The 19511-nt window shown below is 35.3% G+C and overlaps 1 protein-coding gene across 6 annotated transcripts in view; it reads left to right on the top strand.

Annotated features, from left to right (window-relative positions):
• LOC150106649 (uncharacterized) overlaps positions 1-19511 on the top strand; it is a 366314-nt gene that overhangs the window by 284382 nt on the left and 62421 nt on the right. For all 6 annotated transcript variants that reach the window (XM_090393240.1, XM_090393245.1, XM_090393244.1 and 3 more), the window contains 2 exons: positions 4433-4537; positions 14059-14114. In XM_090393240.1, coding sequence (XP_090249366.1) covers positions 4433-4537; positions 14059-14114 — 161 coding nt within the window. The remainder of the gene's footprint in view (positions 1-4432; positions 4538-14058; positions 14115-19511) is intronic.

A 19511-nucleotide genomic window follows, 5' to 3' on the forward strand; every position in this document is an offset into this window, starting at 1 on the left:
TAGAAGTAAGGATGTTTTGATTCCATTGTACAAGATTTTGATCAGGCCACTTATGGATTACTGTGCACAGATTTGGTCACCAGTTTTTCAAAAGGATGATATGTTGATGAAGGTCCGAAGGTCCAAAGACGATTGACTAAGTTGGTTTCTGGTCTTTCATGTTGTACCATCATTTAATATTGTGTCTTTCACATGGAGAGAAGAGGCAAGGAAAAAGAAAAGTCTCATCGACTATGTTATTGTTGATAGTGACGTTTTCTCTCTGCAGGACACTAGAGTGTACAGAGGATTTGAAATTGGAAGTGATCATCATTTAGTCTTGAGCAGGATAAAATTGAATTTCATATTGAAAAGAACATGTAAGAAAGTTTTAAAGCAAATAAAAGTTGAGCAGCTCTCAGATGTGAACTGCAGACTAAAATACACAAACATTATTCAAGAAAAAATGAAAGAGTTTGAGAACAGGAATCAGACCTTGGAGATTCAGTGGCAAGCTCTGAAGAAAACATTGATTCATTCAGCCAGAGAGGTATGTAGTGAGGTTGTATGCAAAGATAGAAAAATCAGAACTCCGTGGTGGACACAGGAAGTTAAAGAGGCAGTGAAGGAAAAAGAAGAAAGCATATCAAAAGTTCCTGGCAAATAAGTTAGCTTGTGCTCTTAGAGTAAAACTAGCTAAACAAAAGGCATGCAAAGACATTGGTAAGAACATAGAAAATAAATATCAAGAGGCTGTTGAAAATGCTCAGAAAGGGAGGAAAGAGTACTGTAAAAGGAATTAGAGAAATGATAAAGGTGACATGAAAACTGGTGAAAAAGATATCCTTGATGAATGGTGTAATTACTTCAAAAAATTACTAAATGAAACAAGCAGCGATGACAGCACAGTAGTAAAAGACACTCGGCAGACATGCAATCAGGAATACATATCCATACTTGAAGAAGAAAAAGCCATCAAAAGCTTGAAATGTGGAAAGGCAGCAGGAGTAGATGATATTCGACCAGAAATGCTGAAGTATGGAGGTATAAAAGTCTTATGGCTACACTGCATAGTTCAGAAGGCCTGGACAGAGGGATGAATTCCAGATGATTGGAGTACAGTTCTCATAGTATCCATAATTAAAAAGGGAAATAAAACTGTATCTGTATTTCTCTATTGAGTGTTCCTGGTAAGATTTATGCCAAGTATACTTGAGAAACAATTGAGAAGGATTGTGGGAGAAACTTGGTGAAGAACAAGCTGGATTCAGACCAAATAGAGGCCGTCTGGATCAGATTTTCACTTTATGACAAATAGTTGAGAAGTCATGGGAATATAACAAAGATCTGTATTTAAGTTTTGTAGATCAGGAAAAAGCATATCACAAGGTGCTAAGAGAGAAGCTGGGCATTATATCAAGCAATACTTAGTCTTCATTTGAGTTGTAAGTCAGCAGTTAGATTTGAAGGAAGTACAAGAAGATGGTTTAATGTTAAATCTGGTGTCAGACAAGGATGTACATTATCCCCTCTGTTATTCATTATCTTATATGGATCACATTATGAAGGAAAGTGGTATTAAACCTGATATCAAAATTGGAGATGTTAATGTCAGCTCTTTGCTTTATGCGGATGATGTTATACTTCTAAATAAATCCGCTACAAGTCTGCAAGATTCTCTGACTAAATTGAATAGTTGTTGTAATACATATGGTATGAAGGTCAGCAATAAAAAGACAAAGACAATGAAAATAGGCAGAATCATTGAAAATGTCAACTGTGTTGTGAATGGAGAACCTGTGGAACAAGTAAAACATTTCAGCTACTTAGGCACGATTTTTACTGAAGATGGTAAATTAAATATAGAAATAGACAACAGAATCAGCAAAGCTGGTATGGTGGGAAGTCAGTTGAATAAATTCATATGGAATAAGAGAGAAATTAGTCGGAACACTAAATTAGCTGTATACAAGACGGTGTTCATACCAGTTTTAACTTATGGATCTGAGAGCTGGGTCAGAAGTAAAACACTTGAGACTAGAGACCGCAGATATGAGAATCCTGAGAAAGATTAGGGGCATGACCAGATGGCATCAATGGCAATATCATATTAAAAACGATGATATTAGGAAAGAACTTGACATTGTCAGCTTCCAGAAGTCGTTAGCAGAGTTAATCTCAGATAGTATGGTCACTTAAACAGAATTGGAGAGGAAAGATTAGCAAAACAAGTGTTCTCTGCCAGGTTGAAAGAAAAAAGACCCAGAGGAAGACCAAGATATAGGTTGATTGATATGATAAAAAGTGCCTTAGAAGATAGAAATATAAGATCTGACAGTGTTGAAGCCTTGACAGGTAACAGATTGATTTGGAGGAAAATTGTAGACAGGAAGTTAGTAATGATATAATGATATAATTTTTCATGTAGTACTATCATAACCCCTGTTATCCCCTCATGTTGATGGTTTCTGGTCTCTGGAATGTTGAATATGATGAACAGATTGAGAGAATGCAAATTACAGAACCTAGTGAATAGAAGGAAGAGGGAAGATGTAATCGAGACATTTAAGTTAATAAGGGGTAATTACCAAATTAGCGTGGATGAGATTTTTCATAGACTATCTGGAAATGGGGAGAACAAGAGGCCATCCCTAAAAAGTGGTTTAAGGTGGGTGTGATCAAGGGAATAAGGAACAGATTTTTTGCATGGAGAGTGGTGGGTGATTGGAATGCATTGCCTAAGAGTGCAGGGACAGTGAATGAATTTAAGTCAAGATATGATAAACTGTGCATGTGGGAGTGGGACCTACCACAATGAATCTCTTGACTCCATGAAAATCTGTTGATGAATAATAATAATGAAAATTCCAATTGCCAGCCACTCTTAATGCAAAGAACCTGCTTCTCATTCCATTGCTCTTTCCCTCCTCATAGAGTTTCCAGGAATAGTCTTGTTCCCCCCCCCCCCATCTATTCTATGAAAAATTCTTCTACATTTAACCCAGCACCAACTTATATGTCTCAATCCCCCTTTCCTCCTCTTCTATTTACAAAGCTTGAAAAATTGCATTCCCTCAATGTCTCTTCATACCTCACATTCCATAGAACCAGTTGCTGCCTAAGTCAGTCATTCTCTTGCCCCCTTTCTAATACATCCTCATCACTATGAAAACCAGGGCATCTAAATCTGTGCATAGTAATCCATATGAGACCTGATCATGACCTTATATACAGTGGAATCATAATTTCTTTATTTTTGCTTGTCAAGGTCCTATGGATCTGACATTGTCATTGCCATAATCCAATGTGATAACTTCACAACTTGTGCAATGTTACCCCTGACTTCATGTCTCTGCCTACCACCCTCAGATCCCTTCTTCAAAATTTCCCCACCAAGTGTATACTTTGCATCCGATCATTGCCTAAATTTCAGAACCTTACACGTTGCAACTTTGAACTGACATTTTCATTCACTAGTCCTCTCATTCAATTTATTAAAGTCATCCTGTAAGGCTGCAACATCTGCTTGACTCCTCATCATCTCCCCAATTTTGCATCATCTGCAAACAGATACAAATCTCCAGTTAAATGCACCTCAATGTCATTAATATATATATTAAATAAAAGCGGAGAAACTACCAACTATGGAGTAATGAAATTAATCAGTTGTATTTTTATCTAATTTTTATAATTTCCATAAGCAGTAATACATCACATTTTCTTACAATATTAATAAGTGGTCATAAAGCATGTTGGAAAAACCAGTATACTAAACATATAAAAGAAAAATAATAAAATAAAGCCAACTCTTAAAGACTGTAGTCATTAAATGTAATGAAATGTAAATTCTCATTAAATCTTTCATAATCTTATCAGTATGACATCTAAATAAAGTAAAATACAAATTTATTTTCTAACCAGTCAAAACACTTTCCACTTGATTCTACTCATCAGGAGAGTGCAGTTCCCTCACAAAAATGTTCACTTATTTTATTCGCATATGAGGACATTTACTAAGACAGCTTACATGCTATCACAGGATCCCAAAGTATTTTCCTTGAATTTTATCATATGTACATGCAATTATAGTCTTCAAAATGGCATTCCAGTGTTAAATCGGTTCTAATTTTAAAACTCTAAAATTGTATCCATCTTTTTACTTAAGCAAGCTTTAATTCTACAAAAACTTTTATGATATCCTGTTGAAATATACTCTGTATTTATCCTTACACTCTATCTGTGGTCTCAGAGTTTAAATCTGGTTTTTAAATCTCCTGCCTTCTCAAGTAATGTTCTTCAAAAATAGCCCATCCGAAAAAAATCATCAGATGTAAGAGGTACTTCATAAAACATGCTATGCTAATTAAATATCAGTATTCAGAATTTTAATATTAAAATAAATTCTCTATGATGTTGATAATATTTGGTTCTGTTATTTATTTCTTATACATAGGATGTTACCAAGAAGAAATGGAAGAATTAAAGCGGCAACATGGTACAGAAATAGCTATCCTTTCACAGAAACTTAAAGAAGCTCATCAACAAGAAGTTTTAGGATGTAAGTGGGCTAGTAATGCAATGTTGTTTTATGTTTTATTTATTAATTTTTATAGATATTTGATGATTACAGGTGATATTTGACAAAGGTATGTTTTTTTTTTTTTGAGTGAAGATTCAAGATATGACCAAGATCCTGAACATGCAGTGAGAGAGAGAGAGATAGTAGGTATGTGCAATTTGAAAGAAAAGTCTGCAGTTCTGCTGAACAGCACCTCTGGAAATATCTATACACAGAATATGGAAATTGACTGTCTAAGAGAAAGAGATTATCAATTAACTGAACCATTCATTTGAACAGCATCCAGAATTTTTAGAGAAATCTCAGGTGCACCACTCCAGATGTGAGAACACTATTCCAGATATGGATGGACTGGAGATTTTTACATAGGAAGCAGCTAGTTAGAAGAGAAGGAACATCTTGAGTAAAATATGGTGCTAAGTTTTTTGAAAGCTGAAGATGTTATGCAGGTGATGTGATTATGCCAGAAAAGGCTAGAAATTAAAGTCAATGTCAGAAGAGAGATATTTTATGTTGAGCAGTATCAAAAGGAAGTGGAAAATACGTTTTTTGCAAGAAAACAGACAAATTTGTTTTGGAAGCATTGAAGTTTGAAATGTTTTTTCTTTGGATGAGTGGAGAGTACCATCATCAGAAAAACTGTGAATAGGGTTTGAGGTCAATAAGAGTAGATCATTTGTATATGTGAAAGCGAGGGTAATGCAGGTCAGGAAACCTGCTGTGGATCTTGATTGGTGAAAGTCATGTTGGTGGGTCGTTGATAGTTCTCCAAATGTCGAAGAAGTTCATTACTTGATGACCATCTCCATAGAATTTTTTTTTACAATGTTGAGGTGAGAATAATGGGTCAATGGTTTTATGGTAGACCCTTATCACTCCTTTTTTCTTTTTTTTTTTTGAAATTACATGCATGTGGGGGGAATTGCTTGCATACTGTAGGATGGATTCCAGCTGAGTGCAGTATAGTGTATAGATGATAAAGAAGAGGTTTTAGTTCAGGAGCACATCTCTTGAGTGCAACTGGCAGGATTCTCTCAGAACCAGAAGCCTCTTGTATCCAGAAAAGATCCTGATTGAGTGAGTGGAGAGGATTATCAGGAATTCTGGTCAGGAGATGAATGATTTGTTTTAAATCATTGCAACAAATACATATGCTTCTCTTCCATATTGGTCAATAGAATTGGAAAAAGGGATCCAGTTAGAATTCTGCACATTAATGTCATCAAAAGAGAATAACTGCACTATTAGGGATTTGGATTATTTGAAATCAAGCTTGAAGGATAAGAATTTAGTCAGAATGATTTTCAGAATTGGGGAAAACAACAGAGACAGCAAATGAATGAGATATAATTGAGGCCAAAAGATCTTAAACCATAGAATGTCAAAAAGGGATATTCAAAACTAGACATCCTCTGGCAAGGAATATTGGATTACCCAAAATCACAAGTACCATCCACCCTTCTGGCAGGAGTCATATAGGGTGTAGTTCAGATAGATAAGATGAGATGCAATTGCTGTGGGAAAGATTTGGCATTCATTCAAAAACAGGAGATTTGGTTTGGATGTCTTGCAGGTAATGATTTACATGATTCAGGTTACTGTATATATGCAAATGTTAGTGAAATGAATGAGTTTTTTTTGTACGTTTTGGTGAGTTTTTAAATTTTTTTTTATTAGGGAGATGGGTTATTTAATTTAACCACAGCAATTGTATTTATTTACTCTCTTGTAAGTATTACAAAGTGAAGAAAAAAAGAACAGGAGAAAATATAGTAAGAGGAGTGGACTCGTAGATATGTTGCCCATATGGAGACTGGATGCTTTCTGTTTCCAGAGAAGGGGTTTCTGGATTTTGTCCTCTGTCATCTTTCATGAGTGATATCCCCCCCCCCCTCAAGGAACCAAACATGACAATAGCCGGGTCAGGTCCCTAATAATCAAGGTGGTTTCAGTAAGCAAATACTGTGAGTAGACATATTATTTACTATTATAATAATGGAATTAACCCATGTAAAATATTCTTTATTAGTAGAATTTTTGCCTGAGTATCACAGGCATCATCAGTACAAATACAAAGGCTAATTAAACAGTAACTGATGTATTCACAAAGCACCATTTAAGTAGCTAAGGTTAAATTTCCTAAATTTATTTCCAAAAATAAAAATTAAATAAAATAAATAAATAAAATTTTTTATATATATATATGTGTGTACAATTACAAAAGTTAGGAAAGATTTGCTGATTTATAGAGTACTATCTCCCACAAGGGGGGGGGGGAGAGGAAGATGACCTTTGGATATGTTTAGATTAGGGGGAGTGAAGTAACGTTTCACATGTTTTTGTAAAGCCATTCCATGAGGAACCGACTTTTGTGAATGACTTTTGTCTTTTTCCAATGAACTCTATGTCTAGTGTTGATGGCATGCTCTGCAAGTCCAGACTGTTCAGATTCAAGGTACTGAATATACGACTTGTGTTCTTCTAACCGGATCAGGGTGACAAATGTTACGCATTAAGGGAAGGGCCACTACCCAGACTAGTTTTGACCTTTAATGAGGTCTCTTCAGTGGGAGCCAGGCCCAAGTGGAGATACCAGGCAGAAGCATTAGCAAGGTCATCTCTACCTGTAGCAGTTGCCAAACAGTGTGCCACCTTTTTATTAAATTACTCTGGATTTAGAGAAAGATGTTGAAAGTTTATTTTTCACTTGGTTAGACTCTAATAAATTTAGTTTAATCCTTTATCCAAGAGTGATCAATAAAGGTCGAAACTAGTCTGGGTAGTGGCCCTTCCCTTAATGCATAACATTATACATATCCACAAGGAGATGTGTTTTGCATTATGGGAGATACTGAGATAGGATTATAGTTAGCTTGCTCACCTTTGCAACGAGTTGCCCGGTGTTGTACCACCTTACCCCAGTCCTGAAGATACTTTCAGGCACAAACTTTGTTTGCTCACACTTGGATAAAGGATTAAACTAAATTTATTATAGTTTCTTTAAAGTTTTTAGGGCTGGGAGAGTGGATGAGCGCATTTAACTGCATGTGCTTAATCAGATATCAGGTGGGAGAACGTGATCTATATAAGAGAGTAGATTGCCGAATAACTTAGTATAGAAAAGTAGCTCGCATAGTAAAAAAGGTTGAACACCACTGTTATAATGGATACTTAAGTACAAGATGATCAGAAACATCAAGAATTGGAGCCCAAAGCAAAGAATCATAAAAGATAAGAAGTATGAAATTTTGATGAACATAGAAGACATAGGATAGAGAGAGAGAGAGAGATGGACAATATACTACCCACAATTTCCTGTTAGCCAGAGTCTCTAATCCAATACTTGCAATCTGTCCTCATAATCTAAATTTTATAATCTGAATATAATCTTTGTAACTCTTCTTTGCACCCTTTCCATAGCTTCTTTATTCCCTGGACATGGTAGATCAAATCTGCACACAATAGTCCATGTCTTATCAAGGTCTTATAAAAAGTCAAAATGACTTCCCTGTCCTTACATATTGAGGTTTACTTCAACATTGCAATTATCCTCTGAGCTGTGTTTGCAACTTTTGCTGTGTGACTTTTGAACTTTAAATTCCTATCCACCATTATGCCACGATCCCTTGCTTCCTCAGTTTCTTGTAGCATAACATAACATAATATGCCACTGGAAATCTCATCACACCAAAAGTGCATAACTTTACACTTACTAACATTAAACCGATAGCCATTTTCATTTGCCCAAATTTCCAGCTATTCAAATCATTTTGTAAGTGCTGGATATCAGTAGAATCCCTGATTGCCCTGCCTATCTTTGCATCATCAGCAAACAATTGCAGACTTTCCTAATGTCATCAGTGTATAGATTGAACAACAGTGGCCCAAGGACTGAACCCTGAGGTACAATGTCCATTACCTTTGTTTTCATCATTATCCAAGTATTATTCTTTTTATCTAACCTGTTATTCCCGACACCACTTCTGACTACCTTTGCAAATTTACTTCTGTCTTTAGTGGCTCTGTGTTGTCAGTTTAGTCCAGTTTTTTATATTGTCTAGCCATGATATTTTCTTCCAAGTTTTCTCTTTCCATTGATTTTGCCTTTCAGTATTACCTGGAGAATGTTATATTTATGGTTTCTCATTAGATGTCCTAAGTAGTAGTTTTTTTTCTTCTCATGATATTGATTAATTCTTGATTTTTATCTATTCTTCTCAGTACTTTTCCATTCTTCACCTTTTCTGTCCATGGGATCTGGCGCATCCTTCTAAATATCCACATTTCAAAGGCTTCCAGTTTTTTGATTGTGTTTGCCTTTAACTTTCATGTTTCAACTTCCATGCTTTGTCATTCCTACTCAAATTTCAATGTTTAAGTTGTTACATAAAATGGGTTTCATGTTGATAAAGGCTGTCTTGCAATTTCAATTTTTGATCTTATCTCCATTTCATACTCTGAACTTTCATTTAGCCAGGATCTCAGGTGTTTGAATTTGTTCACTTGTTTGATTTTATTTCCATTTAGAATTAAGTTAGCTGTTTTATGGAAGGGTTGTTGTTGCTTATTAGCATAGGGTTTTTTTTTTGGCATTAATTTTCAGGCCATTTTTGTGCTTTCTTTCTTGACACATTCTAGGAGTAGTTGAAGATCTTGAATATTTGTTTTAATTAAAGCAGTATCATCTGCATAGTGTAAGTTATTTATTAATTGGCTGTTTATAATTACTCCTTCCTTTCTTCCTTTCTAAGGCCTTGCAAAATAAGACTTCTGAGTAGATGTTAAACAGAAGTGGAGATAGTACACATCCTTGTCTCTCTTCTCTTTCAATTTTGATATTGCTTATTCTATACTGTCTGTTAGGACAGATGCCATCTGGTCCCAGTAGAGGTTTTAAATAATTCTGTCATCTATGCCTAGTTGTTCTAAGATTTTTATGGGTTTATTATGCTGGACCTTATCAGAATCCTTTTTTTTTTTGAGATCAATAAAATAAATATAAAGGCCAGTTTTGCTAAGATATGTGAGCAGAAAAGTGCTTCTCTTATTCCTAGGCCATTTCTGAAACCAAACTTAGTTTCACTAATGAGATCATCATCAACTTTTTGGTATATTCTGTTATGAATAATTTTTAGGAATATTATGTGAGTCTAGCTCATTAGACTAATCAATCTAAAATCATCACAAGTTTTTATATTAGGTTTTTAGACAATGCAATGAAGATTGAGTTCATCCAGTCAGAGGGTAGTTAACCGGTATCAAAAATTCTGTTGTGAATAATTTTACAATTTTATCAATATTACTGCCATTGATTAGTTTAATAATTTCTGCTGATAGTTCATTGGATCCACATGCTTTACCATTTCTTGATAATTTGATCATCTTCATACATGGGCCTGTGACTATATTCTTTGAATTTGTTAAGTCTTTTGTCTATTATCAGAAAATAGTGCCTTAATGTATTCAGTCCAAACTTGTTCTTTTTTTTAGAGATCACCTCTAACATATAAGATGTGAATAAACATCTTTATCTCTTCTAGAGGGTAGCTTGATAAGACAGTAATTCTAGTAATTATTTTTTTCACCATTATAGTTTTAATTATTTCCATAGTTACCTGATTATGGAAATAATGACAAATGTTTTTGTGCACTGCACTGAAGATGCCGATTTGCCAATTGAATAATTGCCAGCATCTAAGCCATTCAAAAATGAATAATTGCCAGCATCTAAGCCATTCAAAACAATATAATTGAATTTTGGAACGAAAAAAAAGTAAGATAAGTCCAGGTATTGTGTATTAGGCAGCGGCTCCAGGATTGTTATCATTTTTAGGATGTTTCTTAAAAACAGCAAACTTTAAATGGCTTGAATTTCATATGAGGTGCCTGCTCGTTGTTTTTGCAATAATCAACAATAACTTTCTTCAGTCTACACCTGGATGAATACCTATCTATGCTTCTTTGTTTGGACAGGTCTTATGCCTCCCTCCACTATACATCTGCATGACATCTTGCCGCTGATCTACATGGTTTCCAATAACCAGTTCTTTGTGTCCATTCTATTGTTCTTTTTGTCCATCTATTGTCAGACATTCTCATCACATATCCTGTCCAGTGTGCCATTTATTGCCTTTTATTACTAATACAATGTCCATTACCTTTGTTTTCATCCTTATCCAAGTCTTATTCTTTTTATCTAACCGTGTTATTCTTAAAATTGCTCTTTCCATGTTTTGTGGTGGTGTTTTCAATTTCTCTAGCTGTTTTTTAGTTGGGCTCCAGGTTTCACTACATAGGTATTTGTTGGGAGTACACACTGGTTGTAGCTCTTTCTTTTTAAGCAGTTTGATAAATTGTCTTAAAAAATATATCTCCATAATGGGTACTTCAACTTCCCGTCCTGTTGTTATTCTAGCTAAAATTTCATTATCAAGTTTATGGTAATTTGTAATGATGTGTCCTAGATATTTGTATAGAATCACTATTTCTGCTTGTTTTCGTTCTGGAGGATTTTCACTATACATTATTTTTAATTTGTTCATATTTATTTGCAGGCCAGTCTCTTCACTTACTTCATCTGATCTGATTTCCCCTTTCAGTCGTTTCCGACTGTAGGTGACTTTGTAGACATTGCCCATAAAGTAATCCTGGTGAGATTTTTACAGGTAGTTCACAATTGCTTTCCCCAACCCCCAATATGCTGGTTCCGGCTCGGAACCAGCATATGGCTGGGATGTATTCGTGACTGTAATCCATGTGTGTTCATGGGGTCGGTTGCCTGTTCTGGGGGACGAAAAATCCGAGTTTCTGGGTGAAAAAACCCTACCTCCGTATGAGACTGACGGGGAATCAAACCCAGATCTTTCTGACGAAAGGCTTTGTCTATACTGACTGCACTACGGAGGCTCACTTACTTCGTTTATTTAAATTAAGGGGATATTAAATCCCACATTGTTTTAAAACCGAATAAGAAACTCAAAGATTGGAATCAGAGTTTCATGCTGAATATAGTAAACTATAAAAGTATCGGCGATTGCTAGCGTGAGCTAATGCAAGTAGTCGTAGTACAATCTCGGGCAACTCGCAGCAAAGGTGGTAAAGTTCTGATTGCTATTCTTGGTATTTTCCATAATGTAAAAACACATTTCCTAGGAAATGTATGCTGTTATTACATTATGGTGGGAAGTCACTACCCAGACCGGTTTCAGCCTTTATTGATGAACAGCATACATTTCCTAGGAAATGTGTTTTTACATTATGGAAAATACCAAGAATAGCAATCAGAACTTTACCACCTTTGCTGTGAGTTGCCCAGTATTGTACTACGTACTAGGACTACTTGCATTAGCTCACGCTAGCAATCGCCGATACTTTTATAGTTTACTATATTCGGCATGAAACTCTCTGATTCCAATCTTTGAGTTTCTTATTCGGTTTTAAAACAATGTGGGATTTAATATCCCTTTTATTTAAATAATGTTTATATCGCCGAAATGGAGCCTGTTGGCTCTTTATATTTAAGCAACTTAATGGGTGCACCTTTTGGACAACTTGTATAGCAGAGTATATAAGTTCTTTTCGCTATACCCTTTGGTATTAATTTGGTCTAGTTACTCACTGATGAAGCCTCAAAAAAAGGCTGAAACCGGTCTGGGTAGTGACATCCTACCATAATGTAATAACAGCATACATTTCCTAGGAACTGTGTTTTTACATTATGGAAAATACCAAAGAATAGCTATCATAACTTTACTCATCTTTGCAACGAGTTGCCCGGTATTGTACTATATACTAGGACTACTTGCATTAGCTCACGCTAGTAATCGCCAATACTTTTATAGTTTACTATATTCAGCATGAAACTCTCTGATTCCAATCTTCGAGTTTCTTATTCGGTTTTAAAACAATGTGGGAGTTAATATCCCCTTAATTTAAATAATGTTTATATCGCCGAAATGAAGCCTTTTGGCTCATTATATTTAAGTCACTTACTTCATTTAAAATTAAAAAATTATTAACAGCTTTGGATCATGGAATGGTCCAAGGCTGTCCATGTTTTTTTGAAACCTCTTGAAAAGAAGTATTTTTTCTGGGCCTGTGGAAGGTCCACGTGAGAGCTTTACAGGAACTGTTTAAAGAATATGATGATTGCAAGGAAATTATGACAGGTCTTTATCCATATTTTGTTTGAAACAGATGCAGGGGCTGCATCTCTTTCAATGTTTGCCTGTTCCAGCCTCAAGTTTCAGAACACTAAGCAATTGAACAACTCTTTCATCTGAAATAAGAATTAGAAGGCAGTCAGTGATTTCTTTTCCTGAAATATCATTGAGCATTTTAGCATCCCAGTGAATAATTAAAAGGACATCTGCTTTAACCACCTTTAGGCTTCAGCAATTTTCTTTCTACTTTTTATATGCTATCAGCAAATAAAGGAGGGACTGACATTGCAATCCAATGGATCATGGCCTAGGTTCTTAACTGATAACATTAGTACCAGTACTACTTTCCAATGGTACTAATTCCATTAATTAATACCATTGCTGCTTTCCAATCACTAAGTTTGGTAATGTCAAAGCTAGCCACCAAACTATCATTAATAATGCTTTTCCTTCCATGTTTCCACATGATCCCAAAGCTGATGGCTTAACCTCCTCACTGCAAGAATTTTTTCCTCACTCTCAGATGAAAAGACATCAAAGTGACTTGTTGTAAGCACTTAACCCTCTGTTTGTTTTCTTTTTCCCTTCTCTTTTTGAAATATTTTTTCTTGGTTCTCTGGCAGCTTCTTTCTTTGTAAGTGCCCTGTCTACACTTCCCATTTTCTCTCTATGACCATTTTCTGTCTGTGCAAACAAGAATTCTTTGTCTTCTGGAATTTTTATCATGTCCATGGCTTCAGTATGGGCTATGTCTGAGATCGTTGAGACTTTCTTTCAACTTGTTTTCCTTCTTCATTAATACATATGAATCTTTGGTTTGTTATTGCTCTTTACAAGATTTTTTCCATTCTCTATATTTGACTTTGTCCACAACATGCCTTTTCTCAGAACTCCAACATCCTGGACTATGGAATGATGGGCTACCCCCCTTTCTTATTCTATTTTTTTATACTCTTTCATTGTGCAAACTTTAACATGCTGTTGCAACCCCTAAACATTCAGTAAATTTAAACATTTTACTGAATTTTTTTATTTATTATATAGAACAAAATGAAAGGGTGTGCCATAAAAAAAAAACTTTAAAAAATAAGGAACCTTGTAATATATATATATATATATATATATATATATATATATGACTCCAAATTGATCAAATTTTTGAATAATGTTTAGATTAATATGTATATTATTTAATCATATAAATTTGTAATTTCCAGATGTTTACAAATCGTGTTGTAATCGTACCAAAAAGTATAGTATAGTATGTGTGTGTGTATATATATATGTATATATATTCTATTAGAAAACTGTGTATATTTCTTTTATTTTTAATTTCAGTGATAAGCAGGCATAGCAATGAACTATCACGAATTCAAGATCAGTATGAAGAACAAGTGAGTTATTCTTAGAATTTTTATGTTGTGGATCCAACAGTGTAAATACTGTGTGCTTTGTGAAACATAAGATCAAAGAAGCAAAATTGTTTGCTATTATTGCTTGGTTTTTGAAAATAGTTTCTTGTTATGCTTATAACATAGTCCTTAAATAAAGTACTGAACAAAATAGTGGTGCAACTCATAAAATCTTCTTTTATAATGAGGCATCAAGTGTTTTCATATCAGTTGAAAAGTGTTGATATAGTAACAAATTAAACTCTTGCTGTGTGATTACAATCTTACTTTGCATCAAGGTTAAACTAGGCAATTATGATATTCAGGATGTTCCAACGGTTGTAGGTTTATATAATAATTATAGTTTGGGGTTGCTATTGCTCATTGTTTTGAATTGTGGATGTTTCTTCCCCTCCACTTCTGATCATATCCTGACCATTCTTCATGATATTATTTTACTTTTAGTTAATTGCAATAATAATTACAAATGTAAATGAAAATCTTTATTATTATTACAAACAGATCATAATGTTTATTGGAATAACTGCAGCACAACACGGAGCTGGCCTGGTTTGCTGAGCAATTAGCATATCCACTGTCTAACCAACAAGCTGTAGGTTTGAATCTTGCTATGGGTGTGGATCTTTCTGATTTTCTTTAGAGGGGAGGTGTATTTCTTTGCCTGGTGTGAGACCTCTCTCTTATATATATATAATGTGTGTGTATATGTATATATGTCTATCATACTACAAATACAAAGTCCATCATACTACTCCTTAAAATCATCCACAGTTTGCACGCTCGCCACTCTCTCTTAGGTGCATTCCATGCTCCTACCACTCTCCATGCAAGAAACTTATTTCTTATCCTTTTGCAACTTCCAGGGATGGCCTCTTGTTTTTGTTCCTTTCCCCTCATTCTACCACATGAGAAATCTCCTTAGTGTTAATACGATAGTAAACCTTCAACAGCTTAAATGTCTTGATCATATCACCCCTCCCGTTGCCTTCTATCCTCCAAACTGTGCAGTCTGCCTGCCCTCAGTCTATCCTCATAATGAACGTTGTACAGTCCTGACATCAGTTTTGTTATCCATCTCTACACCCTCTCCAAGATTACTTCATCCCCTTCAAATCTCAGTGATCAGATCTGAGCACAGAAATCCATGTGGTCTGATCAAGCTTTATATAATGTGACCAGCACACACTATTTATTAAGATTAGGTTGGTGTTTTTAAATCTGCTGTTTATTCTAAAGTCAGTGTAACCATATGATTAAGAAAAGGAGCGGAATAACATTAAAAAAAAAAAAAAGACAAAGCAAGTAAGTACAGAGCTCATTCTATATATCATTAGGAACTGAAGTAAAAATGTGATTAGAGAAATTCTTGTCTCTTTTTAATTCAGTTTTACTAGCATTAAATATCAGCACTCCATAGACTGAATGACATGAGAATCATTTGAAACTTGGCTGTCAGCAGAAGATGTGGTCACTGGAATTGAATGTGATGGGTACAGTATTTTCAGGGAGGATAGAGAAGATAAAACAGGGGGAGGAGTACTGTTGATGATAGCTGATGTGTTGCAGCCAAAGAAAGTAGTATATCAAGATGATAGACATGTGAATGAGAGTTCATTTGAGGCATCTGGTGTGAAATAGTTACCAATGCAACCAAATATACAGTTGGATGCTGCTATAGGCTAGGGAGTACAGGGGGAGATATTGAATTCATGCATCAGCAAATTAGTGCAATGAGTGCAGGTTTAGTAATTATTATGGGGGATTTTAATTATGGCGATATCAATTGGATGGAGAAAATATCTCATAGCAAAAAGGAAATGGAGTTCATACATCTTCTTCGAGATAATTACTTGAAACAGCACATAACTGAAGGGACACGTGGTGTGAGAGCATTGGACCTGGTTATTGGTTCAGAGGATATATGCATAAGTAAGGTGTCCTCGTTACCTCCAATTGGTGAGAGCGATCATGTGGTATTGACTTCGGAGGTTGCAAAATCTGTGGATTTTTCTGTTAAGGAGTATATACGGAACTACAGGTTAGGCAATTATAACGAGCTTTGGAATGAGCTTGCAGCCATCCCATGGCAGAACATGTTGCAGGGGAAAGATGTTAGCAGTGCATGGGATAAAATCAGCGGGTATCTGAGGAAAGCAATATCAGATTGTGTCCCCATGGTCAGGAAGACAAACAAGGCAGGCGTTAGATGGATGAGCAGTAGTATCAAGCTTGATCTGCAAAAAAAGAAAATGTTATGGAGAATGTACAAAGGAGAAATGCGATCAGTACACCCATGAGCAGTACAAGGCTCAAGCTAGGAAGGTTACCAGCAGAGTAAGAAAAGCTAAATCTGAGTATGAGAAGACCTTAGCCAATGAGATCAAGAATAATCCCAAAGAGTTCTTCTACTATGCAGCAAGTAAAAAGAAGAACGACTTTGGAAGGATAACTTTAGTGTGTGCTGATGGTATTGAGGTGACAAAAATTTCTTAGCTTCAATTTTCACTAATGTGAAAATTGAAGCTAAGAAATCAGAAGTATTTAATATATTGCAAAATTTAAATGCAAACACTGCTGTAGGTTTAGATGGAATATCAGTTCGGGTTTTGCGTGAATGTGCAAAGGAATTGTCAACCCCCTCTTACTTGGATATTTAACTTAAGTTTGAACTCTGGTATGGTCCCTAGGGAGTGGAAGTTAGGCAAAGTGGTTCCTTTGCATAAGGGTGGCTCTAAAACTGCGTTAGTTAATTACAGACCAATCACCATCTCAGGAGTAGTGGTAAAGGTATTGGAAAAGTTGGTTAAAGACAAAATTCAAGAATGGGTCGATCAAGATATGATACTCTATAGAGGCCAGCATGGTTTTGTTAAAGGTAGATCTTGCCTTAGCAATCTATTAACTTTTCATAATAGAATGACATCTGAGTTGGACAAAGGAACTGGCTACACAGTGGTACTTCTGTTGGGTAGCACAATAAAAAAAAATCAAGCTGATGTTGAAAGTTTGCAGGATGATTTAAATAAGCTGGTAGAATGGGCAAAAAGTAATGGATGTCAGTTCAATGTGGAACAGTGTAAAGTCATGCATTTTGGGTACACATCTGGTACTACATTGATGGAACAGTGCTCCAAGAGATTGATGAGGCTAGGGACTTAGGGGTGTTGGTAGATAGGGAGATGAAGTTCAGGGGACACATTGCTAAGGTGTCCAAGATTGCACATAGGATTACTTGGATGTTGAGGAACACACTGACATCCAGAGATAAAGAAGTTATTATTTCCCTTTATAAAGCGTTGATACTTCTGCATTTGGATTACTGTGCTCAGGTCTGGTCACCTGGATTCCTTGGAGATGAGAAGGCTGTGAAGAGGGTTCAGAGTAGAGTGACTAAGTTAGTGAGTGATGTAAAAAATACTCTGTACATTGATAGATTGAGAGCTTGTGGATTGCAGAGGTTGGTTGATATGCGGAGAAGAGGGGATATGATAAAAAACATTTAAATTACTGAAAGGTTTTTATAGGATTGATGTAGAGTGAATGTTTCAGCTGTGTGATAGTGATGGAAGAACAAGAGGTCATCCCTAGAAATTAAAGAAGAGTGTGGTCAACAAGGGTATGAGAACAAGGTTTTTTGCCTGGAGGGTGGTGAACGAGTGGAATTCATTGCCTGACTTAGTTGTGAGCTCTTCTTCTGACTCCATGGAGATACCCATAATAATAATAAAAATATGAGCATAAAGATCCATCTACTGTCACATGTAATGTGTATCCAGAAAGAAAGCCACGACCTAGTTGTTGAAGTCAAAAGACAGACCACGGCAAATCACTATGCTTTGCAATGACAGTTGTCCAAAGATTGGTGGCACAAGTAAGAAAATACCCTATTGATTGGCAGTAGCGCACTCCATACTGACAATTGTTTATTAGCTGAAAGGTTTCAAAATAGCATAGAATTTGGGTATTGATGGCTTTCTCCATCACTTTTGAACAACTGAAGTGTGAGTGACATTTGATGATTTGTCATGTTGCTTAGGTATGGGCTGAATATGGACTAATTTCCAGATTACCTAATAGATATCAGTGGAAAAAGATGAAATAAAAAGGTGACATAGAAGAGAGAATTGTGCTTTGAAGCACAAACTTTCAGAACAATCTGAGAGATATCACTGGGATCAAGAGAACTTTTGATATTCATTTTGAGCAAGATTATTCTGGTCTCTTTCTGACAAGAAATCAAAGGCAGTATTGATTGTGCAATTGTCCAGACAAGAATTTGAAGAAAAATAAGTAGTCAACAGATTGGTGGTTTTTTGTAGATAATGACACGAGTAAAACCATTGAAGTGCAAAAGATGCAGAAACAAGGTTAGACAAACATGGCCAGTAGTTTTGACAAAGAACAAAAAAGATTTTGGATATAATGAAAGTTTCTGCTTTTAGCTCTTTTAAAATCACTTTTGAATATGTTGATAGATTACTTGTAGTAATTTTTGGCTTAGAGATAAATAGTGTTATGTTGTGTTCTTCGTACTTTTCTCTATATTTTACTCTATTATGTTCTCCTTACTATACTATAATTAACTCTCTTCTAATTCTCGATTATCTTTAACACTCAATTCAATTTGCATCTATTACTCTCTATAGTCTAATCAATCTATAATTTGGGTTTCTTAGACCAGTCGTTTCTTAGACCAGTCGCGTGTTTTCCTTAAATATTAGAGGCTTTATCTTAGTTAGGAACAAAACCTTTAATTGTATTATCTGGGACTATCTCCTGATCAAATATTGGCACATTTATTTTTTAAAGCTGTGCCAGCCAATATCCTAGGATAGATGAAACTCTTATCCAAGGAAACCTTCTCAGAATAATGTACAGCGGTGAAAGTTCTAGCACTTATATTCATATATAATCTTAGTCAATTCACCTATATCAAACTTAGTATGCAGTCGTGGCTCATAAATCTCTGCTATACTTCTATATCCCTCCCACTTAGGTTCAGTTTTATGAGTGGTAATTTGAATTCATATCTCAGGCCAATATCAGGTATAAAATACAAAACATGTTTATTGAGGTCTAAATTTATATACAAGGAATGCACTAAACACATGGTTATTTCAACTTCATTCTAAGTAAAAGAGTTAGATAACACAGCTAAATACCCTTGAACATGAATAATAACTTGCTCTACTGAACTGCTCATTAAAATACAAAATTTCTAGTTTATAATTTTATCCCCTCAATCATTTCTAAGTTACTTAATATTTCTCACCTTTATCATTGTTATATCACATACAATCTCCTTCTCAGACATTTCTTTCAGGTTGGGACAGGTCACTGCCAAATATGGTAATCTCTTAAAAGTTCACTATCAAATGT

Source organism: Typopeltis vanoorti, chromosome 5, assembly GCF_054136105.1.
Source record: "Typopeltis vanoorti isolate ZY-2024b chromosome 5, IOZ_Tvanoo_1.0, whole genome shotgun sequence".
Classification (NCBI taxonomy): domain Eukaryota; kingdom Metazoa; phylum Arthropoda; class Arachnida; order Uropygi; family Thelyphonidae; genus Typopeltis; species Typopeltis vanoorti.